At 37.3% G+C, this 25250-nt stretch overlaps 1 protein-coding gene across 5 annotated transcripts in view; it reads left to right on the forward strand.

Annotated features, from left to right (window-relative positions):
• The window catches only part of taok3 (TAO kinase 3), a 61585-nt gene that overhangs the window by 31821 nt on the left and 4514 nt on the right, over positions 1-25250 (forward strand). For 4 of the 5 annotated variants that reach the window (XM_023343612.1, XM_023343613.1, XM_023343614.1 and 1 more), the window contains exons 5-20: positions 359-460; positions 678-723; positions 1831-1927; positions 2660-2773; positions 3644-3735; positions 3922-4015; positions 7397-7478; positions 11306-11473; positions 12149-12349; positions 14045-14182; positions 19702-19938; positions 20720-20848; positions 21544-21747; positions 23203-23442; positions 24568-24780; positions 24999-25181. In XM_023343612.1, the coding sequence (XP_023199380.1) occupies positions 359-460; positions 678-723; positions 1831-1927; positions 2660-2773; positions 3644-3735; positions 3922-4015; positions 7397-7478; positions 11306-11473; positions 12149-12349; positions 14045-14182; positions 19702-19938; positions 20720-20848; positions 21544-21747; positions 23203-23442; positions 24568-24780; positions 24999-25181 (2340 nt within the window). The remainder of the gene's footprint in view (positions 1-358; positions 461-677; positions 724-1830; positions 1928-2659; positions 2774-3643; positions 3736-3921; positions 4016-7396; positions 7479-11305; positions 11474-12148; positions 12350-14044; positions 14183-19701; positions 19939-20719; positions 20849-21543; positions 21748-23202; positions 23443-24567; positions 24781-24998; positions 25182-25250) is intronic. The other variant, XM_014470542.2, reaches the window with a different exon arrangement.

Here is a 25250-nt window from a genome sequence, read left to right on the forward strand (position 1 = left end):
TGTCTGTTATAAAACACCTCCTGCTTCAGTTAGTTACTTTGAAAGAACTAAATAAAGTGAAAGTGTCTACTTTTTTCTTTCCATGTTCTGTTTAGGAACCCGTATTTACAGCTTGTGATGACAGCTTGCACTCCAGTTGAACTTAAACCCTTATTCAGTGGTTTTGGAAACTTTCTTATTTTATAAATGTATGATAATGATGGGATTGTTTCAGAGCGGTTGCCTGATGTTTTAAGAAGCTTTTCAACCCCAGCCAGACCTTTATTCTTTATTTTTGTTTGTCCTGGTGCAGCACCATCAATTTATAGAAAATGTACCTTAATATTTGCGTGAATAAACTTTTTTTTTTTTTTTGCAGAAGTGGCAGGACATCATTAAAGAAGTTAAGTTTTTGGGACAGCTGCGACACCCAAACACCATTGAGTACAAAGGCTGCTACTTGAAAGACAACACTGCCTGGGTTAGTGGGCCCTTCTTCAAGCACTCCTTTTTTGTGTCTCTCTGTTGTTTTTGTCTTTATTTAAATTGTGTTTTCCTTCAGATTACTCTTTATCTGCATGTAGTGTTAATTTCAGCCTATGACACATTTGCAACAAAAGTTTAAACAAATTTGACCAAATGCTCTGTATCCTAGGTGGCAAAACCATATGAGCTGTTTGTTTATTTTTCTGTTTCAGCTGGTGATGGAGTATTGCCTGGGCTCCGCATCAGATTTATTAGAGGGTAAGCAAATGAAGTTGCATACCTTTTCATGCATGTGTCCTTATTGAAGTGGGTGATTGTGGCTTTGAATGGACCTTCTGCTGATCTGTCACTTAGAAGGCGACATTGATATTACAGAACTAAAATGAAAGCTGGTGGAGTAAACAACGCTGTTGTCTGTTCAGCTGAATTTCAAATACAAGCCTGATGTGTGTAAAAAAGCACTCCTGTTGCTCTATGTTTCTGCTTAGTCTTCATAAATTAATGAAGGGTTGTCTGATTGTACCACTATGGGAGAAAAACATTTGGGTTTGTTTTCCATGTACTAAATTCATCTAACCCTGTTGCAAAAGTTTTTCCCTTAAAAAAAAAGTAAGTTTGTTACTGTAATTCTGAGATTAACTCTCATTCTTATAGAGTTATAGATTTAAACACAAACTATGCTTATGATAACAAGCTGATGAAAGTTTTTAGTCAGGCTATGTGCTCTTGTAGTCAGCCTGTTTTTAGTTTTCTAACAGACGCTGATCATAGTTTGTTGACTATGATCACACTGCTCATTTCCACTAACCGCTACGGTTAGTTTCCACATCATGACACTACGTGTTTTTTGCAACTGTCTTTTTTTCCAAACACTTGAATGTGTCTTGTAAAAGACTGAAAGATTTATGAGCCTGTAGAGCACATCAATAGGGGAAGCAGCACTGTGTTACTCTAAGCTTCATGCAACCAGAAAAACCTCTGGTCACCAAGATTTTAGGCCCTAAACATGGAGTAATTTGAAGGTTCAGTGAATTTGAAGACGTAACTTTTAAAAAAACGTTGTGCTGGTAACTGTCCCAAGCCTGTGTTCAAGAACAGAGGGTTCAAACAGGAGGATTTTGTTGTTTATTTGTGCTATTTGTTGTTTATTTGATCTTTGTCCTTTTGCAAATCAAACCATCTTCAAACAAGTAAAGATTTGGTCTCTGTAGTCTTTAGCCATCATAAAACTTCTCAGTCAAAATTAAATTAATTTTTTACATTGGCACATAACCATGCTGTTTTTACTAACCACCCATAAGGAACATTTTCTCTGTGTGATGTCATTAGATTTGTTTAACTTTAATTTCTGTATTTTCTCTGAAGTTCATAAGAAACCACTGCAAGAGATGGAAATTGCTGCCATTACCCACGGTGCCTTGCTAGGACTGGCTTACCTACATTCCCATAATATGATTCACAGGTGAGTTAGTTAACTTGCTTGCTTAATACATTTTCCGTTAGGAACCTTCAGTGAATAAGTCCAATAATGTAAGATTAGTAATGACACTCCTGTTTTTCCACTGTTTTATCAAACTGTAAAACACTCATGTCTGCAATCATTCTCAAAAAAGTACAGGAAGGATGTAAAGTAAATATTTTCTTTAACTTGTCCGTAATATTACCTTTTTGCCAGAAAGCTATGACAGGAGTGATGTCTGTGTCACATGGCCTCTTTTAATTACTGTTATATTCAGATGATATCAGACTGAGATGAATATTGTATCTGTAAGTGAGCATGTCAGGAACAAGTGCAATAAGGATGTTTATCTTCACTGACTCACCTTTGTGGAAATATAAAGCTGTCACCCTAGCTAACCAAAATACAACTGTATCACTTTATAATGTGAAAACTTTTTCCATGTTTGTACAAATATGGGTTCTTGTTATTCACTGTACTTACAATAGATAATTATCACATTATAACACAAATCTTTTCACGTTCTCAAAATAAAATATATTTTTATGAACAGGTTAATTCCTTGTGCAATCTTCAAAGATATTGTCATATGGCTTTTATATATTTTTTTCCCTGAAAGGTGTCAATAAATTTGTACCTGGAACTGGCTTGTTTTTTTTTTGTTAGTTTGCTTTTTTTGATTAACCCACATAATGTCACCTTTTCTCTCTTCCCTCATGCCATGACCTCACCCAGAGATGTGAAAGCTGGTAATATCCTGCTGACTGAGCTGGGTCAAGTCAAACTGGCTGACTTTGGCTCTGCCTCCATTGCCTCACCTGCCAACTCCTTTGTTGGAACACCTTACTGGTCAGTATACACAACACAATAAAACCCAACAGAATAAAATTTTCTAAGAAGTCAAATAATACTTTATGAGAATATGTTTTCCTGAAAAAGCAGTTTTAACCACGAACACAAATACAACATTTGAAAGAGAAAAACACAACATAGAGAATATAACATGATTCTATTTAAAAAGGACTTTAATTTTATAAGACTAACAATAACTTTTTTGATTATTTTCCAATGAAGATAATGGGTACAATCTTTCTTTTTTTTCATTTTAATTTCTCTTATGAGCTGGAATGTCACAATTAAATTTCTAAAAATAGTTTTTAATATTAAAAACCGATTTAACATTTAATATAAAATTCCAGGTGCTGGTACTGCTTAGTAAATATACATATATTCATATATTTTTGTCTTGATCATAAAAAATTGTCTGCATTCTTGTCGCCATGGATCCAGCTTGTAAAGAAATAAATCCGTAAATTGAGACCACATTATCGGTTTTTGTCATTTTTAATCTCTAGATGGGATTTCAAGTTATTAATCAGAGAATCTTTTTTTACATGTAATAATAACTGTGAACTAAAATATGTTAATCTATTTTCCACATCAATATAAAAAAAATTCACACATTGTTCATATTTGATTGTAAGTGAAATCAACTTTGAAACAGCTGGACAAGTTGTCTTATGCACAAAAACTGTGACACACTCGTTTATAGGAACACTTTCCAAAACCGAGCTGCTATCACAGCATACCAGAGTCTTAAAAAGCTTTGAGAAGCTTAGCAGATTATAACATTTTCATGGGTTTTTCTCCCCCTCGTACTTAATAGAGTATCTGTGTGTATCTGTGGGGGTGTTTGCATGTGCCTATCTCTGTCCACAGGATGGCCCCAGAAGTGATTTTAGCCATGGATGAGGGCCAATATGAAGGTAAAGTGGACATCTGGTCGCTGGGGATCACCTGTATTGAACTGGGTAAGCAAATACTTTCCAAGTGGTTTAAATAAAAGCTTTGACTACATTATTATAAATTAATGTGCAAAACAATTAGTCGAAATCTGCATTTGTTTTTCAGTCTTTGTGATCCTGATTGGTCCTTTTTAAAACTTTGACACAAGAATAAAACCGTGTCTTTCACTCTCCCATCTGTTCCTGTTTTAGCGGAGCGTAAACCTCCCTTGTTCAACATGAATGCCATGAGTGCCTTATATCACATCGCACAGAACGACTCTCCCACGCTGCAGTCAAATGAGTGGTGAGTTTTAGTAATTCCATCATATTCCAACATAAACATATTTTCTATTTGGACTCATCTGACCATGTTTGCTGTGTCTATTACATGGCATGTGGTCAGATAGTGAACTGAACAGTTCTCATGTAAAATGACAAAAAAGGAAAGGTTTATCATCTAGATTTTTGTCTATGAAGGAAAAAACTATATTTTCAAATGTCCCTATAACACCACCAATCAGCTCATTTGACCAGCTGAAACAGAAACATAAAGCAAAAGTGAAAAACATTATTTGCACTTCACAGTCAGGCTAAAACTCCCCTGTGGCTTTAGAGCCCTGTGACAAGCCTTGTGCAAAGTCACTCTCCGAGTTGTTTTGAATGCAAGGAGGAGGCCCTGACCAATAAAATTCTGTTTATTTACATCCTGACCACCAGGCTATAATAAAAGGCAACATCATTACAAAGCAGTCTGGATTATTCAAAAATATTCCTGTGGTTTAAATTAACTTCTTTTCTTTTGTCTGGTTTAAATACAATGTTCATCCAGGCACACATTAGTTGCTGTTTTACTGAGTAAAATGGCTCCCTTCATGCATTTTGCTGGAGCTTTGAACCTCACAGCTCCTGACTGTGAATGTTAATAGATTCTCTTGGGACAATCCTTCCAGACATCAATTGTTTTATTTATTTATTTCTTGGAGATTTAATTTAGACCAACAGTTTTTAAACAGCCTCTTGCTATCTCTGTGCAACCCCATCTCATCTAGCACGGAGAGAAAAAGCTCTGTTTTCTTTAGCTATAGCCTGCAGTGCTACCAGATGCTATCATACTGTTTGACATTTTTATGCCTGATTCATCTCGTAAATGAAGAAACCTTGTGTGTTCATTCTGTACATTGTTTCTTGTCACTAAGAATACATTTGGTGTACCCTAATATAAGTGATTGAATGATGTTAAAATGTGTGCCTTAATAAAGAAATTAAGATATGTTAATTTGTAGTTGGGGGACAAATGCAAATAAAAACAAGACGTAAAATATTTTATGGAGTACTCAGAGGCTTGTTGGAAAACATTAATGAACATAAAGAATTGTGAAAACCAAGGACCACAGCAGATAGCTCAGGGATGAAGCATTTGATATCATCTATCAGTCGAAATCTGAGATCTGGATAGCATAGAAAAACTTTAAACCTACCCAAGTGTCATGCTGGGTAAAGTGAGCATTAAATGTTAAATGGACTCCATCTATATAGTTCTTTTCAAAGCTGATTACTCAAAATGCTTTACATTAAGCTCACATTCTGTCATTAGGTGACACTGGCACAGTGGAAATAGTAGGCATCTTGCATTCTTAAAGTTGTGGGTTTAATTTCAGCTTCCTTCTGTCACATATGAATGTGCCCCTGGGTAAGGCTCATAATGTGTCTGTGTTAGTGAGTGCAAATGTCTGAATGTGGGTCTGGTGTGTAAAGTACTTTGAGTGGCTGGTATGGCTGGAAAAATAGTATATAAATTCACCCCATTTACCCAGTTGCAGTCAGATGTTCTCACATTTAGCTATTTGTCATTTACTTAATATATCTGTCTTTTATTGAAAAGTGTTAGAAGGATAACATTTTATACATAAAGCCGTCAAAAGATGTTTGTGGTTTAATAAACCATAAACAAATTCACCCAGTCACTCTTACAAATATGCACACATTTCTGCACCAATATCAGTTGGAAACTTTGGGTTGAAAGCCTTTCCCAAGGACACATAGACATGTTAAAGAAGAGGAAGGTCCTCGAACCAACCTGAACCCGACTTGATTCAGGCTGGGCCGGGCCAGGATTATTTGCTTGATGGTCGTGCTTGTGCATTTAATAAGCCTGTATTACATGCAGAGAAAACCAAACGAGAATTCACAACATATTTTTATGTTATCTACTTATTGTAGTCTACCTAGAGGAATAGATAGTTTTACCTGTTGAGGAAGAAAGCACATTTGGTGCTGAAGCTAATCACCAAACACAGTTCATTTCATGTGCATGCGACTCCACCCTGCTCCGCTCCTATCAATCACACATCCCAGAAGATTTGCTCTTTACTCATATTGCAATCCAACAAGCAACAAGATGGAGCTGGAAAACATTAAGGAAAAGCTAAAAACGGGAGAAGTTACACTATTTACTTCAATGGTGATATAAAAAAAAAAACAGTAAAAATTGTAATTAAAATATGTCTGGTTTACTGGCTCAGTCCTGGTTCAGACACAATGCCTATGTGCTTGGTCCAGAGCACGTTGAATCACCGATCTAAACTCTTAAGTCACTACAAAGCATATTGTTAGAATGGCCCAGTCAAAATCTATGTCTAGTTGAGAATCTGTTTTAAGACTAGAAATTTGCTGTTAAGACACTCTTTATGCCCTCACACTTAGTTTGAGCTGGATGTGTAAACATTTCAGAGACATACCTCTACAGACTTGAAGGTGCTCCTGCAGTAAAATGTGGTTCTGCTCATTACTGACTCAAGATAGAAGAATCCAAATGAGTAAAACACGTAGAGGTTTGTGGAAGAAACATGACACAAAGTTCAAGGGAGTCTGAATACTTTTGCAAGGCACTGCATAAACAGCTTAATAGGCATTTTAGCAACACATAGATATCTATTCATGTTTTCTGCAAATACTATCCAATTTGGGCAACTGCAAGTAATCTTTGTCTTGAAGGCGAGGTTTAACTAAATATTCAAAAAGAGTTTTCTTTCTTGAATTCTCAGTTAACACCTGTTGTAAAATTAGTTTTGCTTTCCAGCGCTGTGCTGAAGTGACTGATTGTGTGGGACTGCACATGGTTTGTGGTATTTTTGGAGGAGCTCCAGCTGCCCAGGGCATTAGCAACATCCAGCCAGATAAAACCAGTAGAGACATTAGCTCAATAGTGTTCTGTACCAAAACACAAGGCCACACTGTGTGCACACATTGGCACATCACACGTGTACTTGTGGACCTGTGTTGGCCTCAGATGGGAAAAGCGCTACAAGTTTAGGTAAAGGGAGGCGAGGCGTTTGGAAATGCGGTGCTTGCGCATGTTCTGACCCGCATTTGACCCTGGATTTGCATATTAATTTCATTAAAATCTCCACAGCCATCGGGGGCTACTTTATCTCAACACCCCATTACCATGATGTTTTATTCTGTAATGCGCTTTAAAGCATATTTTTAGATCAGAGTTCCACATCTCTAGTGGCCTGTATTTTCATTGCTCTACATATTTATATAATATATATATGGCTCATGTATTTCTTCTTGTCCAAGTGAATAACATATTTGTTTATTGTCATTGCTATTTTTGTTTAATATTCCCAGTAATTAATGTTTGATGTGAGGAGAATTATTGACCTATATCCCTGCCTTGCAGGTCGGATGCTTTCCGGAACTTTGTTGACTTCTGCCTACTGAAAATTCCTCAGGACAGACCCTCGTCAGGGGAGCTGCTACGAGTGAGTGGGCTTCCTCTCTTACTCTGCCAACTGTGACCTCACTTCCTGCCTTAGTCGGTCCCTGAGCCTCGAGGATGAGTCATTCCCATCCACCCACGGCTCCCCAATACGCAAGCACACACACACATACAATGTCTTCAAGTGCAGGAATAGGGCATCCTGCTGAGAGTTGCTTGTTATTTCTTTACGTCTTTTTTGTCAGCTTTGCTTCCTCTTTTATGCCTTGCAGTTATGTCTTTCAGAGCAGGTTTATGTCTTTGCTATCTATACATTCCTGTGATATGACTGCATACTATTTGAACCCCATGCATGTGTATGTGTAATGGTCCTCTATATAAGACATATAGAGGACCATTACAACCATTTTCACCAACAAAGGGAGATCATTTGTGGAAAATCCTCACTGTTTTCTCAATTGGAATGCGTTCTACTAGTTAGGTTTAGATGTGTGGTGTGAATTAAGTTTTGGTTAGTACTAGTAATAGTTAAGATTGGGGAAAATGTCTGGACACTAGACAGGTACAAAAATGAGTGAAAGTCGATACAAAATCCTCAGTTGGGTAGAAGTATAAATATAGTCGTGTGTTTTGCATTTTTTTTGTAAAGAAAAAAATTTCTGTGAATAGGCAGTATATAATAAATTGAACTGTTTTCATCAGCATGTGTAAGAAAAAAAAACCTATTTATATACATGTGTATGTGTTTATAGACTTAACATTTAAAGGACTAAGGTGTGACTAATAACAAAATAAGCTCAATGTTCAGCACCTCGTTGCAGCTTAAGGATTGTGTGCCATCTCATTGATTTCTAGATTGATGCATAATAATTTTTCATTCAAAAGTTTGAAATTGTATCCAAAACAAAGCATGTTGTAATTTTCTTACCTGGTTCAAATGTTTCAATGTGAAGTTATTGCACTGAGTATTATGCACTAAGAAAAAGAGGGCAAAAAGAGACCTAAACTGTCCATGAAAGGAAATATTTCATAAAGCATGCAGTTTATCTGCAGGTTATTCTATTTATTAGGTGTTATCACAGTGAGCCTATCTTTGGGTAAATCATGAAGGTTGGTTGAATTTTCGTGTTGCAGACTTTATCTTGTTTGTGCGACCAACAGGTAATCCTATTGGGCCGCTAAGAGCTTTATGTTCTTGATGATCATGCTCAGCCACACAGAGCCGTACCCAGACTTACGACACCTCCATCTCTTCAGATGGTGAAGGAATGGTGTGAGGTTATGCAGCAGTCACATCAGGAGCTGTGAACTGTTGTCAAAACCTTAACCCTATTAGACATTACTTTACTCTTCCTCATATCCCTAACTAAATCCCAATTGCAAATCAAAACATTAAGGAATTATCTTATGGATTTTGTTTCAGCTTGGTTTAGTGGAAAATAATACAGGAGTGAGCTATTATTTAGTTATTAATAACATATTTTGTCTTCTCAGACATTAATGTGCAAGCTGTTCTTCTAACAGTACACTCATGCGTTGGTATATTCTCCTCCAAGCTCTTTAAAAGGAAAAATCAGGTCAGAAGTCGCATGCCTTTTAGGTCTACATGTTCTGGCTTCAGATTAATTGCATTCTCTCCCTATGTTCCTTATTACAAGTGGTATTAATATTATTAATTAGGAAATATTACTCACTATCCCTCTGTTAGAAGGAAATACAATATTGTCGGTTGTATTTGCAATCTTTTCCATAAAATATAGTCAAATCACTACATTAAAAATTGAGATAACAACTTTACATATGTTTTATGTATGTACAAAGTAGCTGAGCATTAAATGAACCTTTTACCTGATATAGCTTAGCATAGCAAACCTGTCCTTATCAAAGAGAGAGGAAAAAAAATACAAAGTCCAACTTAAAACATTTTAACATTTTGTGTTGATGAAAAATGCATTAACTGGTAAGCTGTACAGCTATTACCCTTAGCACTGGGTTGAGACTTGTATTTTGGCACTAAAGGTTCATTCACATTACTCAGAAATAATTTCTTTTAAACTAAAATGACTACTGGTCAACCAGTACGATGCATCAAAAAGCTAAAGGGTTGGAATGCTTTTATCCTCATAAATATGTGATGCTCAACATGGTAAATCTTTAAGGATGGCACTTTACAGCAAGCCCCTTTATATTTGGAGAAGGAGCTGTAGGAGGGCTGTCACATTTTCTCACATGAACTCTTTGGTGATAATCGTTAGGAGTCTTAGCTGTTCGGTGGGGCAGGGTCGGCCAACCACCCACATTTTGATCTACTGTAGGTCCATCAAAAAACGGGACAATCACGCATCGCTATTTTCAGAGTGTGATGTCACTCCCTTGTGTCCTGGCTAACCCATTACACCAGCATCTGTCACGTGGAGAGGAGGGTGTACAGAAGGAGAAGAAAGGCTACAAATAGATCTAAAATTGTACTCTTTTTGGTAGCGTATATTGCATACAATTCATCCATTAAAGCTTTCAATATTTTATGAATGACAGTGACTCAGTGTGTGAATCTGTGAATATGTGGTGTGGTGGGAGGATGTGTTGGAGGTAGAAATTCTTTCCTTTTTTTGTTCTTGTTTTTTGGTTACTGTAATGTGAAGTGCTAAAAATAGTGCTACAGAAAAATAAAATCTCAAATCCTCTTTCTCATTCATCCATCTACTATGACCAATCAATAGCGGGAGATGCACGTAATTATCATATACATGCAAAACATCCCAACTTGCAGCACGTTACACTTCGATTAGTTTTTACATAAACAGCTTGTTAATGTGACCTCAAATTTGTGAAAACTACATTTTAAAAAAATTTAAACATTAACGAAAATCAATTTTTATTAACTAAGAAGATATTTTGAGAACTTGTATATTTATTAGCATGCACAACTGTTGTGAGAAATATCATACCATTTATAAGCAAAATTCAAAACTATTTACCTCATAATATTTCAGAATTATTTGCCTTTTGGATTGTAATTTCTTAAAAAAACAACAAACAAAAAAAAACAACAACAAAAAAACAATTATAATCGAAAGCTTTCTCAGCTTGATAGTCAACTTTTGTTTTACTTGATATAATTTACCAGTTGTCATTAACTTGTCTGCAAGGCAAAACTATTTTAGAGTTCAGTTGAAGTAAAAAGGCTTAAGAGTGTTTATGAAAATCAATGTATAGGGAAATATTAGGATTTCATATAATAGGGGTAGTGGAGAAAATGGGGTGCTGAGACTCCCAAGATAAACAACCTACAGGCGCCCTCTAGTGATAGAAACACTTGTACATCGCATTGAACTAGAGAATAAAGTGATGCAAGTTATAATCTTACATGCACTTTGACATGCTCTCCCAAAGCCTTAAAACTAAGGTTTTTTATTTTTTATTTTTTTAAGTATTTATCTATAAGTTTTAAGGTTATGCTGCTGTATATACAATATACACAGGTAGACATTAATACATTAGAAATATAACATTTATACTGAAACATTTGAAAAACTTCACATAGTGATGCATTTCAGATGTTTGTTTCAGATTATTGCTTATAAATAAGAAATATATATATGTGTGTGTATATTTCTCACTAAATATTTTCCAATAAATGGATTTGCAGTTTTTTAGTTGACCTATAAATCAACTAAATGTAGAAATAGACAGGCAAGTTTGTTGGCCAGTCCAGCACACTTGCAAAGTTTGAAATCTAGAGGACTAATTCAAGCAATTCAAAACTATTCAGACGTTTAAAGAAAGAAGATCTAAAGATCAAAGTTGATGTCCGGTTCAAGTAATTCACTTACTAACTCCTTCTCTCCCACTTTTGTTCGCCTCGCTCAGCATGAGTTTGTGCGCCGGGAACGCTCGCCGCGCATTCTCATTGACCTCATCCAGAGGACCAAGGATGCAGTGCGGGAGCTGGACAACTTGCAGTACCGCAAGATGAAGAAGATTCTCTATCAGGAGAAACACAACGGGCCCTTGGGAGAAAGCCAAGAAGAGGAGGAGGTGAGGAGAACTGAATCAAATTTGAGGAAGTAATGCAGTGTGACTGAAATACAATCAGAGTAAAGAATATTTGTACAAAAATAACTTTACTTTTACTCACAAAACATTTTGTGTGTCTGTATTTAGTCTGAGTTACACAAATTATTCAGTTGAGTTTATAATCTCTTAAATTAGCAAATCTCTTTGTGGAAACTACACAAAGAAAAGGTCAGAAGTGGATAATAAAGAGATCAATAACATCTTTGATGTTATGAAAGTTATCAAAGTTGGATTTCATAACTTGCCTAAAACGGTTTCAAACTAAATTATTTAAATTTTTTTACATTCCTTTTTTTAAGTTTACATTTTTTGATTGTGCTAATTGAGGCATTCAGGAAATATCTTAGTCTATGTTTTAAATGAGAATTAAATGGAATTAGAACATTTTTTTTACTTCAAAGATATTTTGGGACTTTTCCTGTTATTGCAAAGCAGCTATAGAAGTTTATTATCTTTGTCTATGATTTGCATACTTCATAGACTTCTAATCTGAATAAGAAAATAGGAAAAGAAACCTGTGAAACTTAATTTATTTAACATACAAAGTGGTTAAATGGGTCAATATTAACGTGGTTTAGCGATGTCACTCATCGTCTGTGTGTGCATGCGTGTGTTTCTGAACATTTGTGGTCCCAGCAGGACAGCGAGGCACCAAGCTGCAAGATGAACAGTCTGGGCAGCAACCACTCCATCCCCAGCACCTCCGTCAGCACCGGTAGCCAGAGCAGCAGCGTCAACAGCATCCAGGAGGTGCTGGACGACGGCTGCTCCGACATGACCATGATGCACCCCCAGGACTACAGCAGCACGCTGGAGTCCTCTGCACACACCAAAAAGGTAAAGGTCAAGGCTGAAGAGGGGATGTGTGTGAGTGTTTGGGACTAGAAAAGAAAAATTCTCAAAACCGCTGAAGACATGATAGTAGTGTGTCACCATAAAGACGCAGAACATTAACTTGACCACAAGTAGTTTGTTTCTCATAATATAGTGCAATAAAGAGCACAATTATCAATGTTTGAAATGAAAAATGTTAGTTCTGAGATGACAACTTTACACTTTTTTATTAAAGAGGAAATGATGCTCTACATCCTCTAGTTTCTGACTTCTTTTCACAAGTATGCATAGTCCCCTCCCCCCAAAACCATGGCAACCATCGACACACAGTCACTGTTTACAATTTCTTCAACTTCATCGCTGACATCATTAACACTCAGAGAACAAAGCCTGTGCATTCCAGTAAGCTACACATCCACTGCTTTAACCCCCATTCAACCGTCTTTTTGCACGCTACCAGAGTTCACACAGGTCAACACAATGTCAGCCATTCTTAATGAATACACACTGTTTTTTAAAAAGCACCAAGCAGAGGGCCGTCACTTCTGTCACTCTCCTCCTTCAGTTTCTCTTTTGTGGTGAGACGGTACATGAATAAGGTTGTCACTTAACAGGCAGACAGCCAGCGTGTTGTTGTAAGTTCAGGGGGCTGAGCAGAGAAGACTTGAAAGTGACACACATTGTCTTTCAGATGTTGATGAAGTTCGCTCCTCACATGACTCCGTTCCATGGTCCCCAGGCCCTGTGAAACCGAGTTTAAAAAGCGGGGGTGTTAATATTTCACCGTGTTTCATAAGGCTTTACTCAAGTTAGCTTAGGCGAAGATTCCTTTTGAAATTTAGAAGTTTTTTGATTGAAATCAGCAGGGATTTAATCTGTTTACATCACACATTTGAATTTATCCAACTGCATGTGTTTTTGCTTCAAAATATAAAGCTATTACCAGTGCTTAATCAAGGCGATTTTTACCTTTTACTCTTGTTTTATTTGTTCCGAAAGTTTTTTTCACAGATGTAGCTCTTGGAGGAGTTACATGATAATATGTATATCATGTGAAACTCCTAATGTTGTTGTTTGTTAGACTATTATATTGGCAATTAATAAACATTTTTATAACTGCTCAATGCAAATCAATAGAAAACTCATAAAGAGCACAGAAGTTACAAAGAAGTAAGTAAAATTTAGTTTGTATAACACAAATAAAATCACAAATATGCTTCATAAAACACATAGGAAATGCATATCAAACATAGCATCAAAGTGAAGAAAAATCCTTTCTGTATAAATAGGTTTTTAGCTGCGGTTTTAAATTAAGCAAAGGAATCGACACAGTGTAAAATCAACTGGAGAGATTTCCACAATTGGGGTACAACGGCTTGAAATGACCAATTTGAAATGTTTATTTTTATTTAGATTGTTGTGCATGTTTATGTTTTACATTTACACATAAAAATAATTGATAAAAATGAAACGCAAGAAATATGAAAATCTTAATTGCTGACATTAAATATTGCATGTTTCCAGCTGTGGAAGTAGAGATTATGTGTTTTCAGTGGAGGTTCTCCTTAGTGTCTGCACCTAGACAAAAAAAGGAAGAAAATGTTGCAAGATACTGCGATAGCACTGTTTTTGAGTTCTGGGTGCACTTGGCGCTGATGAAAGCAATCTGTCTCATTTTGTTTTTGTGCTTTTTCACAGGACCATCAATATAACTGGGATGATGGGATCCACAGAGATCACCGGCCAGAGCCAATGCATGCCTCCTCTGACAAAAGCAGCCAGGCCTCCAACTATAAAAACAGAGCTGGCTTTGCCACCATCAAGTCTGCTTCACTTGTAAGAAGAAATCAAAATCTTCCCCCTTTTAGATGTTTTCTATCTTTTCTTTTCTGAGATTCCACAAAAGTTTTCCATTTGCTTCAGGGTTTAAGAATCAATCATTTCTAGAGGGTTCACCTTGAACGCTGGGTTACTTTGAAAACAAAAACATAAATGGGACTTTTTTCTCCTGGCACAAGACAAAATTTCAGAGTGTTGTACGTATGCAGCTGCATAGCAAGGCACAGAGGGGCATTCTTTTGTTTGTCTCTGTTAAGACCTGTCTGTGGATGTGCGGAGCGAACAGCTGCGTCTGGGCGTGACTTCTCCACACATGCTTGAACAATCTTATGTTTAAGCAGCCGATCAGGTCATAACTCTGTTTTCAGCCATCGGTTTTTCTTTGAATGCTTTTTACCTTCCACATGTTTAGCGTCTTTCTTTATCTGCTTGCTTTGTTTTTTCTGCTTGTGCAACACCTCAAATTATCACCTCCCTCCCCACTTTTCTCATTTCTTGCCCTCCTTCATTTGTTAATGCATCATTCTCAGATGTGACTCAATATTCTGTTATTAAGGTGTGTGAGGAGGGGGGAGTGCTCTCTTTCTTTCCTTCTATGTCCCTCTTTCATTCTCTCTCCTTCACCCTCCCTGTCTGTTGTCATGGAAACCAGCTCTAGTAACTAGATAGTAATAGTTGTGTGAAAATGTGTGACAGTGTGTGCGCTCTCCCATCCCTGACCCACTGGTTTTAATTCTGCTGTCCGGTCTTAAATCAGACATCTGACAGAAAAATAAGGCAGCGTGTGTGTTCGCTGTCCTCAGATTGTCCTTGACCAAAGTCCACAAGCCAACAACAGACCTGGGCCAAGCACTGATTGTGTTGTTTGCCAAGCACCGTTTTCAAATGTTATTTTTGCGTTTCACGTTTTTTTGTATTGACATCAATACTTTTGGGATCGATAGGAATTCATCTACAAGTCTTACATAAAGTTTGGGAACCGAGACCAAAGTAATTGCAATAAAAGGAAAAGATTTTTGCCTAAAACAGAGACATTGAACAGATACGGTTTAAAGGAAGACCTTTTGTGTTGACATTTAATAATTGATTATTCAAACGATTAATTGGCTAAAAAAATGTCACATTCTACACATTTTTCATTTAACCACCTATCGATTTTTATACAATAGAAACACTTTAAAAGATGCAAATATGTACATATTTTTTAAATAAGAAAATACAAATTTTCTTGGATTCATTTTGTAAAGCAGAACTAAGTGAAGCTATAACACATTTACAGACAAAGGTATTTTTATCTTAAATGAAAAAAATATATAGTTTTGGCATAATTACTGCTCTGAATATACACCAAATGCCCTTTTTGTGTTTGTATTGTCCAGTTAACAATTAATCACTTACTAAATTAGATAAATATTATTTCAGTAATCAATTAATCATGATTAATCCAATTAATTGTTTCAGCCTTAGTTGACATGCTATGTCTGTATCGTCAGAAAGACAAAGGCAAGTAGTTGCATTTCTGTTTATGCAAGATTTAACAAAAACGTCTGCATTTGTATAATTGAAAAAACCCCACAAACTATCCAAATCTGCTAAAGCAGTTTAAAATATTTTGGCCTGTTCAGCAGTGAGGTGGATTAAAGTTTTGGTGTTTACACCTCCGGTGTCTGGCTCTGTGTGATTGAAGCAGTCTGTTTTGAAATGAGCCTGCATCCCGAAAAGCTCAGCACCATTGTAGCGCTACAGCGCCGGTGCTGCCCGCCGGCGCTGAAAGAAATGACATCATCCTTTTTCTGCCGAGCACAGACGTCCTCGGATTGGCCTCGACTCGCCGAGACTGGGAGCAGGTAGACAAAGAGAAGCAGCGAGAGTCTAATAAGGGGTCCATATGGTACTAAACAGATTGCCAAAAAGGAACTAGATGTGTGAAAACATAAAAAATGTGATAATAATATACATTCAGAAAAATGTAAGAGCAGATTAGCATTTTTTAAATCCACTTGTCAAAAGTGACAAATGTTTGATAAATGAAAGGGTGAGTAAAATGAAAATACATCATGTCCATAGCAGCTGAACACCGGGAAGACGCAGATGGGAGATTGTCATTGAGGTGAGGAGGGGAGATAAGCAGGTGAGACAAAAGAGCATCACTGATTGAATTATTAGCAAAGAACAGACAAACAAACACCAATCTGTTATTTTGATACTAAATGTAGAGATCGGTTTCAGGAAAAATGAAAGAAAAGAACAATCTTACAGAAATGTGAAGAATAAGAAACTGCAAAAAAGATCATTGCAAAGTGAAGAGTGGTACAAGTGCAAACAGAAAAGCAGGATAAGAGTTTGATTGCAGCTCAAACTCTTATCCTGAGTTAACAGATTGAAGATGATTTAAGAAACAGCATTGTTGTAAAATATTTCACTCCTCACCGTCAGATGCAGGTTGTGGCCTGACAGCCTGGGTGCCTCTGGCTGATTACAGTAAAATGTAACATCAATCATTCCTGCTAGGTCCTCATGCCAACTGGTAAAACCTAGAACTTGAAGCTGAGTAGGAATCTTTACTACAGCAATCTTGTAGTATGCAGTGCCTTATAAAATCATTCCTTTTCACATTCTGTCATGTTCCAGTAACAAAATATTTGTATTGTAAGTTGTGCAAACTGTGAAAAAACAAAATCTGAAAAGTGTGTCATGTATTTGTAGCCCCCCTCCAACCCTAAATAAACTAACTGCCTTCAGATGTTCCACATGTTGTAAATACGTTGGTGTCCATTGATGAGTGGAAATTCTGGAAGAACACCTGTTAAAGGTTGCAAGACACTTAAGCCTGGACAACAGGAAAGTAACCATAAACATACAGCTACAATGGATGCAATAGTTTAGATTAATGCACATTCATGTTAGAATGGCCTTCCCAAAGTCCAGATGTGAAACCCAATTAAGAATCTATGACAGAATTTAAAAATTGCTGTTCAGAAAAAAGAAGAACAAAGGAAGGAATGTTCAGTCTCTAAATGCGCAGAGCTGGTAGAGAAAACCCAAAATCCTCACAGTTCTCGTTGCTAGTTCTGAAAACTTTTCAGTAAGAAGTTTGGACTCAAGAGTTACAAAATACATATGCATGTCATACTTTTTAGATTTCGGTCTGTCAGAAATCTAAAATGTTATTTGTACAACCAAATAATTTTTCTGTCCACTTTAGAAAGGAACTGTTTAAGGTGTAAAGGCAAGGCTCTCCCATTAAAATATAGTTAAAGTAGTAATTAAAAGACTTGTTTGTTTCAAATGTATTATGTTAGGAGATGTAAATACACAAACTACAAGCTTTTTACATCAGTGATTTCTGCAGGAAAACTGGACGCTAAGCTGTGGTCTGTAGAGGCCTTTTGCTTCCTCTATTCAACAAGATGACTTCACCATATGTCACTATGCATCTGAAGTAACCTTTGGATATTTTCCTGCCATAGCTCATCCAAAAAGAGAATCTTTGTTGTAGCAAATTTGACACCCTGTAAACACAAAGCTCAAACTTGATTTCTGCTCCAAATAAAAATGTTTCGAGAATACGTATAGCTGGACAACCACTATCTTTTAAACTAATCAGGCACTTAGCATTAAAAACAACGTTCCAGAGCACCTTGCATTGCAGAATCAGCAAAGTGTAGCTTCTGGATTCCCACTGATCACTCCAACCCGCTGGCCCCCAACCCTGAGTATGATCTTCTTTTTAGACCCACAGCCTTGTGTGAAAGAGGCCACCACATGCCGTGACTTGGCCCTTTGTGGCATTGAAGCAAGTGACCAGGATTTGGGTGGCTCTATTACAGTAGGGGTATTGATTCAACACAGATTAAGGAGGAGAGCTCAGAGTCCACCTTTTCCCCAATCCTTCCCTCTTGTTTTCTCACCATGTTTGTGCTCATTATACTACTAAGGTATATATTTTTTCTTTTTCCGGTTTTGTTCTTTTCTTCTTTTCCAGTTTTGATTATTTTCTATTTGCTTTTTTCTTGACAACGTCCCTCCCTCATCACTCAGCCTACTCTCTTCTGAACCCCCCTCCTCTAACTTCTCTCACACTTTCTAAATGAGGTATTCATGTGACCCACCTGCTGTCCGCCGCTTAGCGTTAGCCGTACTAAAAAGCCGCTCTGTCCTCTTGTTGGCCCACGGAGTCGGTCTGCCTCATTCACAGTTCACACGTCTGCTTTGGCCACTGCATGCCCAGGGCACAAACCAAAGAAGGGGAGGGGGCTTCATCGTCCTGTAAAGGTTGGGAAAGGGCGAAAGGGTGGGGGTCTCCGGGAAGCATCGGAGCTCAGGCAAGGTTGTGTCGGTCATAGGATGCCGCACAAGGTTCCTGGATGCTGGTGCACTTGGCTAAAATCGCCATCATGTTTGGCCGGAAGAGTTCGGGTGGAAGTTATGAGAAGATGCGGAGCGAATACTACCTAGATACGGAGAACCCTTTTTGTCCTCAGGTTTGTGGGTTAGGTAGTTTTGGTTTGAAAATCAAGGATGTTTATGGTTGTATGTGAAAAACAGTGGACGGTAGATTTGGAGGCAGCTGTTTTGGACATTTGAACTTTTTTGAGGTTGCCTAATCTGTGCTGCAAATGCACTGCAAAATCACCAAATCCTACCAAGTAATTTTTGTTTAGTTTCTTGAATTACGACACTAACATACAAGTAACTTTCCTGCAAGGTAAAAGACCTTGTTTTAAGTGAATTCATTAAAAAATACTAGTTTCACTGGCAGATTATTTCACTTAAAACGACATTTTTTCCATAAGTGAAAAAATTTGCTGGTGGAACTAGTACTTTTTCATCAAAATTAAAGAATCATCAACTTAAAACAAGCTGCTATGTCTTGCAAAAAGGGTACTTGTAAGCAAGTTTTGTCATATTTTAAGTGTAATATGATATTACGCTTAAAATAAGACCAGAATCTAGACAAAAATACTAGCTGTGTGAAAGAGCAGTTTTGGAGCTCTACTAGTAAATTTGTCTCTAATTTGTTAATTTAACAGATTAACAAATGGCATTAGCTACACAAATGGCAGTAGCTAAAAATTTTAGTTATCATCAAATGTTCTTGTCGATATGAGTCTTAATACTTTTATAGCTTTATCTTGTTTTGTTTATGTGGAATAAACTATAAAGACATCAAATCTTACCGAGTATTTGATTCGTTTCTAGTGCAAATATTTTAGTACACTATAAATAAGACAAAACAAACTTTAGTACTAATTACACTAGCAATTTTTTACATTTATGACATGGGAAAATGTTTTGTTAAATAATGTACCAATGAACCTAGTACTTTTTTGTCAATATTAAGGGATTATTTACTTAAAACAAGGACCTATATCTTGCTGGAAAGTTACTTGGAATTTTAGTTTGTCTTATGTCAAGTGTACTAACATTATTGTATTGGAAATACTTGGTAAGATGTGGTGGGTTTTTGTAGCAAATGTATCACAGTTCATATTCACCAACATCTTTACCTACAGGTGACCAAACAGATCCACGAGCATGAGCAGGAGAGTGAACTGCGGGAGCAGATGTCAGGCTACAAGCGAATGCGGAGGCAGCACCAGAAGCAGCTGATCGCCCTGGAGAACAAGCTGAAGGCCGAGATGGACGAGCACCGGCTCAAGCTGCAGAAAGAGGTGGAGACGCAGGCCAACAATGCCTACATCGAGCTGGAGAAGCTGGCCAAACGCCACGTAGTGCACACTGAGAAGGAGGTGGGCAAGAGTACACTAATTCACATTTATTGCACTCTCAGTTATGCTTCTTTATATGTTTCAGGGAAAAGGTGATCAACAAAGACATGTTTTTTAAATTTTAATTATTGTTCCAAAGCTACTGAAAGAAACTATTGGTACTTTGGACCAACATTTCATCTTTTAGAAGAAAATTGTAAGAACTCATCTCACTACTGCCTCCTAATGACGCATACGATGAAGTGCAAGAGCAGAAATGGGTCACATTATTTTGCTCCCTGAAAAACAAGCTGCATATCTTTATGATTAGCACACAGCGTGTCCAACCAGCAAAGAGATAGTATAATCTTTTCATATAAACAGGGGTGGAAGCCGCACAAACTACCCCAACGTAGTTTATCACAAGAAGCAGCCCTCCTGTGGTTGGCAATATGGTTTTTAGGACAAAAAACTTTTTTAAATTGTGTTTTTATCCAAACTTTAACAGTAGACAAGAAGTCCAACTTTAGGATATTTGTTTACAGTTTTTACCTTTTTGTTTATGATTATTTATAGAAGCATAAATAAATGGTTATTTTTCATTCTATTTCCAAATTAATACAGAATCATTTCTATTTTTTTTCTTGATGTTGATTTAAAACTCAAATATTTGAGTAAAATACCTGAATTTTATGTCAAATGTTATTTTTTGGCATAACATACTATGTTATGTCAAAATTAATTTTTTTCCTTGTGTACAAGGTTCTACATCTACAACCTATTGATTTAAGACAGACATTTAAATGCCTAATTTTTCTTCCAGATGAAGACGGCACTCGCAGATGAGAAGAAGTTCCAGCAGCAGATCGTGGCACAGCAGAAGAAAGAGTTGACCACTTTTCTGGATAATCAGAAGAAGCAGTACAAGCTCTGCAAGGAGAAGATTAAGGAGGTTTGCTCTGCTTGTTTTCCTCCGTTGTACGCCTCTCTCCGGTGTGACACACCGTCCTATTTACTGTTTACTGTTGAGTCAAGCCTCCTACACGAAAACATGCACATTCAAAACCTCTGAAGTGGAAGTTATGTTGAGTCACTCAGCCTACTTGCTATGTACCTACACATTTATATGCACACAAACTGGGAGAAGTACAAATCCATATTTACGCCGGAGAATTCTTATCCCTCCACAACCCCGAAATGAAGTCCAGAAAGTGTTCCTATGAGCTGGGAGTGTGACGCGTTGTGTTTTCAGTTAGGAGATAAGTGACCAAAATTAGGTCAGCACTGTTAAAGGAAAGCATCGCTGGCAGGAGAAGATATTTTCGACAAACTGAGGGCTACAACAGTATTAGACACTCCAGAGAGAGGGGATCAGGCTTCAGTGTTGAGTGCATTAGTGTTTGTTGTAGATTACATCACAGCCCAAAAAATAAGGAAAATGAAGTGTTTTCTGCCAAAATAAGAAGTTACCTGGAGTTTGCAATAAGCAGTCTACTAACAAATATTAATATGAGCTCAAAGCATTCTTTTGTAAAGCCCAGTTTCTTTAGACTACATTTGCTTTTCACATATCCTTTTAAGCTCCAAATTAGAAAGCAGATTTGCAGCAGTCAACAGTCGCCACTCTGTTTCTCCTCTTTTTCTCAGGAGATGAATGAGGACCACAGTACACCCAAGAAGGAGAAGCAGGAGCGTCTGTCCAAGCACAAAGAGAACATGCAACATTCCCAGGCCGAAGAGGAGGCCCATCTTCTGACATCGCAGCGGGTTTTCTATGATAGGAACTGCCGCGCCTTCAAGCGCAAAGTCATGATTAAAAGGCACGACGTGGAGCAGGAACAGATCCGTGAGGTGTGGAAGCTGTACTTCCTAAATATCATCTGCAAAGCTGTTAAAACATTCATCACACATGACCTTAGTTGTGTTGTGTTGTTGTTTTCTAAAGTGGTTGGTGAAGGTTTAACGTAAAACAGCGTGTTTCTGCTGAAAACACTCATTGTTTAATAAGTAGATTATTACTGAGCAAAGCTTGCCAACTATGTCATAATCTAGAAAGCTGACCGGCACTTAAAATCCAGAGATGAGTTTTAACAGCCAAAAGCTCCCTGTGGGAAAATACACAGACTCACAAAGACTTTAAATTGAAATAAGGACCAGATTTAATGTGGATGTAGCTGTCTTTCAGAGGTCAATTTATGGATTTTAAAGTCCCAGGTCTCTAAATCCTATATTTCATCCCACATCATTTTTGCTTTTGAGGTCATTTCTTACTGTGTTGTCATTTTGCTTTTATATATGGCTGTAACTAACTGTTAGTAAATAATTATTCTGACAATTTGTTTATTTAAAGATCCCCATTAGTCTCTACCATAGCAGAGAGTATTCTTCCTTCCACAAATGTTACAATAAAATCATGCTTTTACAAACATTACAAAAAAAAATCCATAAAATACCTTAAAACACACACACAAAATCAAAATGCATTAATAGATTAATCAAGTATTAATCGATTAATTGTATACAAATGTGCACATTTTGCAGATTTTTAATTTAACCACTTAAGTATTTTTATACAATATTGGAAATACGTTAAAAGATGCAAATAAACAAACAATTAAATATTTTTTGTACAAGAAAATAAACATTTCATTGCCTAAATTGCAACAACATAGCATTCCATTAGTGAATGCTTAATCATTTATGCAGTTAAAAAAAAAAACTTGTATCATTAATACATAAAGCTCAGCCCTTTCTGGTTGACTTAAAGTCAATACATCGATCTGCTGGTTATGTTTCAATTAACTGATTAATAATTGGATAAGAAAAGGTGCTTAAGAGGAGATTTTCTTTTTACAATTTGAAACATTTTTGGTAGAAGGCAAGATTTGCAGATATAGATGTTTTTTGCAAAATGTAGATATATTTTTTGTACAGTTTTCCAATATTGGCTTGATAACTGCTCTTCATATGTTTTTCTCCAGTTAACAATTTATCAATTCCTATATTTGTTGACAATTATTTCAATAATCGATTTGCCACAATTAGTCCGATTAATTATTTTAGCCCTACTTTTATTGTAATATGAGAAGGGTGGATTGAAGGGTGCCTCTGCATCTATTTAGGCTTTAGCTGAAAAGTCAAAAAAGCTTTAAGAACTGCTGCAACACAGACTGCAACAGGAGATCCTTTCGTTCCACAGCGGGTGCTCGAACAAACTGTGATAACAAGATTTGCCATAACACCTTTTTTTTTTTTAAATTCAGCTCAGTTAAAAGTGGTCACTTGTGTTTTTTATCCCCAAAACAGGAGTTAAACAAGAAGAAGACTCAAAAGGAGATGGAGCACGCCATGCTGATCCGCCACGATGAGTCCACCCAGGAGCTGGAGCAGCGGCAGCTGAAGACGCTGCAGAAGCTGCGGATGGACCTGATCCGCCTGCAGCACCAGACGGAACTGGAGAACCAGATTGAGTACAACAACAGACGAGAGCGAGAGCTCCACCGCAAACATGTGTTGGAGCTCCGACAGCAGCCCAAGAACCTCAAAGTGAGTCATCACAGGGGAAAACATGTTTGCAGTCATCAGTGTGCTGGATATTGTCTGGTGGAGAACAGGGATTTAAGGGAACTGGGTTTCACCTCCAAGATGGCGCAAGTTAGAAGCAATATCTTTTTTTTCTCTCCTTCATTTCTGAATAGGCAGTGATGCAACTTAAATGTAATGAATTAAAATGGGCAAATGGTGCTAGAACACTTTAGAAGTTTGTTATATTTTCGTTTGATTTAGAGAGCAACAGTGTTTCTCGCAATTCAGTGCATAATGGATAAACCTAAAGACAGGATTCACAGACTTTTCCCGCAGTAAAATTCAAACACTTTTCAAGCACTTTCAAGGTAAGTTTTCAAACTTTTCCAGCACCACACTGGAGATAAAAAAGCTAAAAAATAGTTTCAATTCATTATTATGTAACGGAATTTATTACTGTCAGTAATAATGTCTTGTGATAGTATTTTACATTCTACATCAGGAACAAGGTTAAACAAAAATATAACAAAATGTTGTTTTGTATGAAATATCTCTGTCACACACACCCTGTACACCTGACTAGTCTGAGAACAAAACACCAATTTAACAAAAAAGTCAATAATATTGTGTATAAATATAAGTCACACTTTATTTTAGTTACTTTAATTAAAATAAAGTTATAAATAAGTTATTGTGCCATTAGGAATAATAAATATTCATAAATATGAAACAATCCAAACATCTAATCAAATTAGATGCTTAAAACACAATATACAAGTAAGGTTACAAAAATATATCTAAAACTGTTCTTGCTAAGTAGTTTCACTGACATGAAAGGTTCAACTTCAGACAGAGAGAAAAACATGTCAATGTTTTAAGGTGCATGAAAATATCTGGATTCAGTAACATTTTGCAATGGGCCTTGAATCAAACATTAGGTTGCACTTTATCACTAAACTGTGAAATTTGAATTTCAAGTACTTCATACCAAAATCAAGCACTTTTCAAACTTTGAAAACACCTATTTAAAATTCAAGCATTTTCAAGGATTTCAAGCACCCTACCGACCCTGATAGACTATCATTCTACGTTCACCCCTCTTTCTATAGTGTTTGTTTCTCTGCCTGACTCTGAACTGTCCACCAGGTGTTGGAGCTTCAGATCAAGAAGCAGTTCCAGGACACATGTAAGGTCCAGACCAAGCAGTACAAGGCCCTGCGCCACCACCAGATGGAGGTTACGCCCAAGGCGGAGCACAAGACGGTGCTCAAGGCCCTGAAGGATGAGCAGACTCGCAAGTTGGCCATCCTGGCGGAGCAGTACGAGCAGAGCATCAACGAGATGATGGCCTCGCAGGCGGTAAGGCCAGAGGTTTCTAAAGGCTTTTGGTCCTTTAAGTGATGAGGAAATATTTGGTTGGCACCTTATTTATTTTCTCCCCTCTCTGCCCGTATTATGTCCTGACTTTCCCTGTCACCCCTTTTTCATCCCTCTCTTGGTTTCTTCATCCCGTTTCTCCACCTCTTTCTGTCCCTTTGTCCCTCTCTCTCCTTGCGGTCCGCGGTCGGCCCTGTCAGCTGCGTCTGGACGAAGCCCAGGAAGCTGAGTGCCAGGCCCTGAGGCAGCAGCTGCAGCAGGAGATGGAGCTGCTCAATGCCTACCAGAGCAAGATCAAGATGCAGACCGAAGCGCAGCACGAGCGCGAGCAGCAGAAGCTCGAGCAGAAGGTGTCGCTGCGCCGGGCGCACTTGGAACAAAAGGTGTGCTATAGGAAATACTTTAGTCACTTAAAGCTGCCTTACATGAGACAAGATTTTAACATTCAACGT

Source organism: Xiphophorus maculatus, chromosome 12 (genome assembly GCF_002775205.1).
Source record: "Xiphophorus maculatus strain JP 163 A chromosome 12, X_maculatus-5.0-male, whole genome shotgun sequence".
In the NCBI taxonomy this organism is placed as follows: Eukaryota; Metazoa; Chordata; class Actinopteri; order Cyprinodontiformes; family Poeciliidae; genus Xiphophorus; species Xiphophorus maculatus.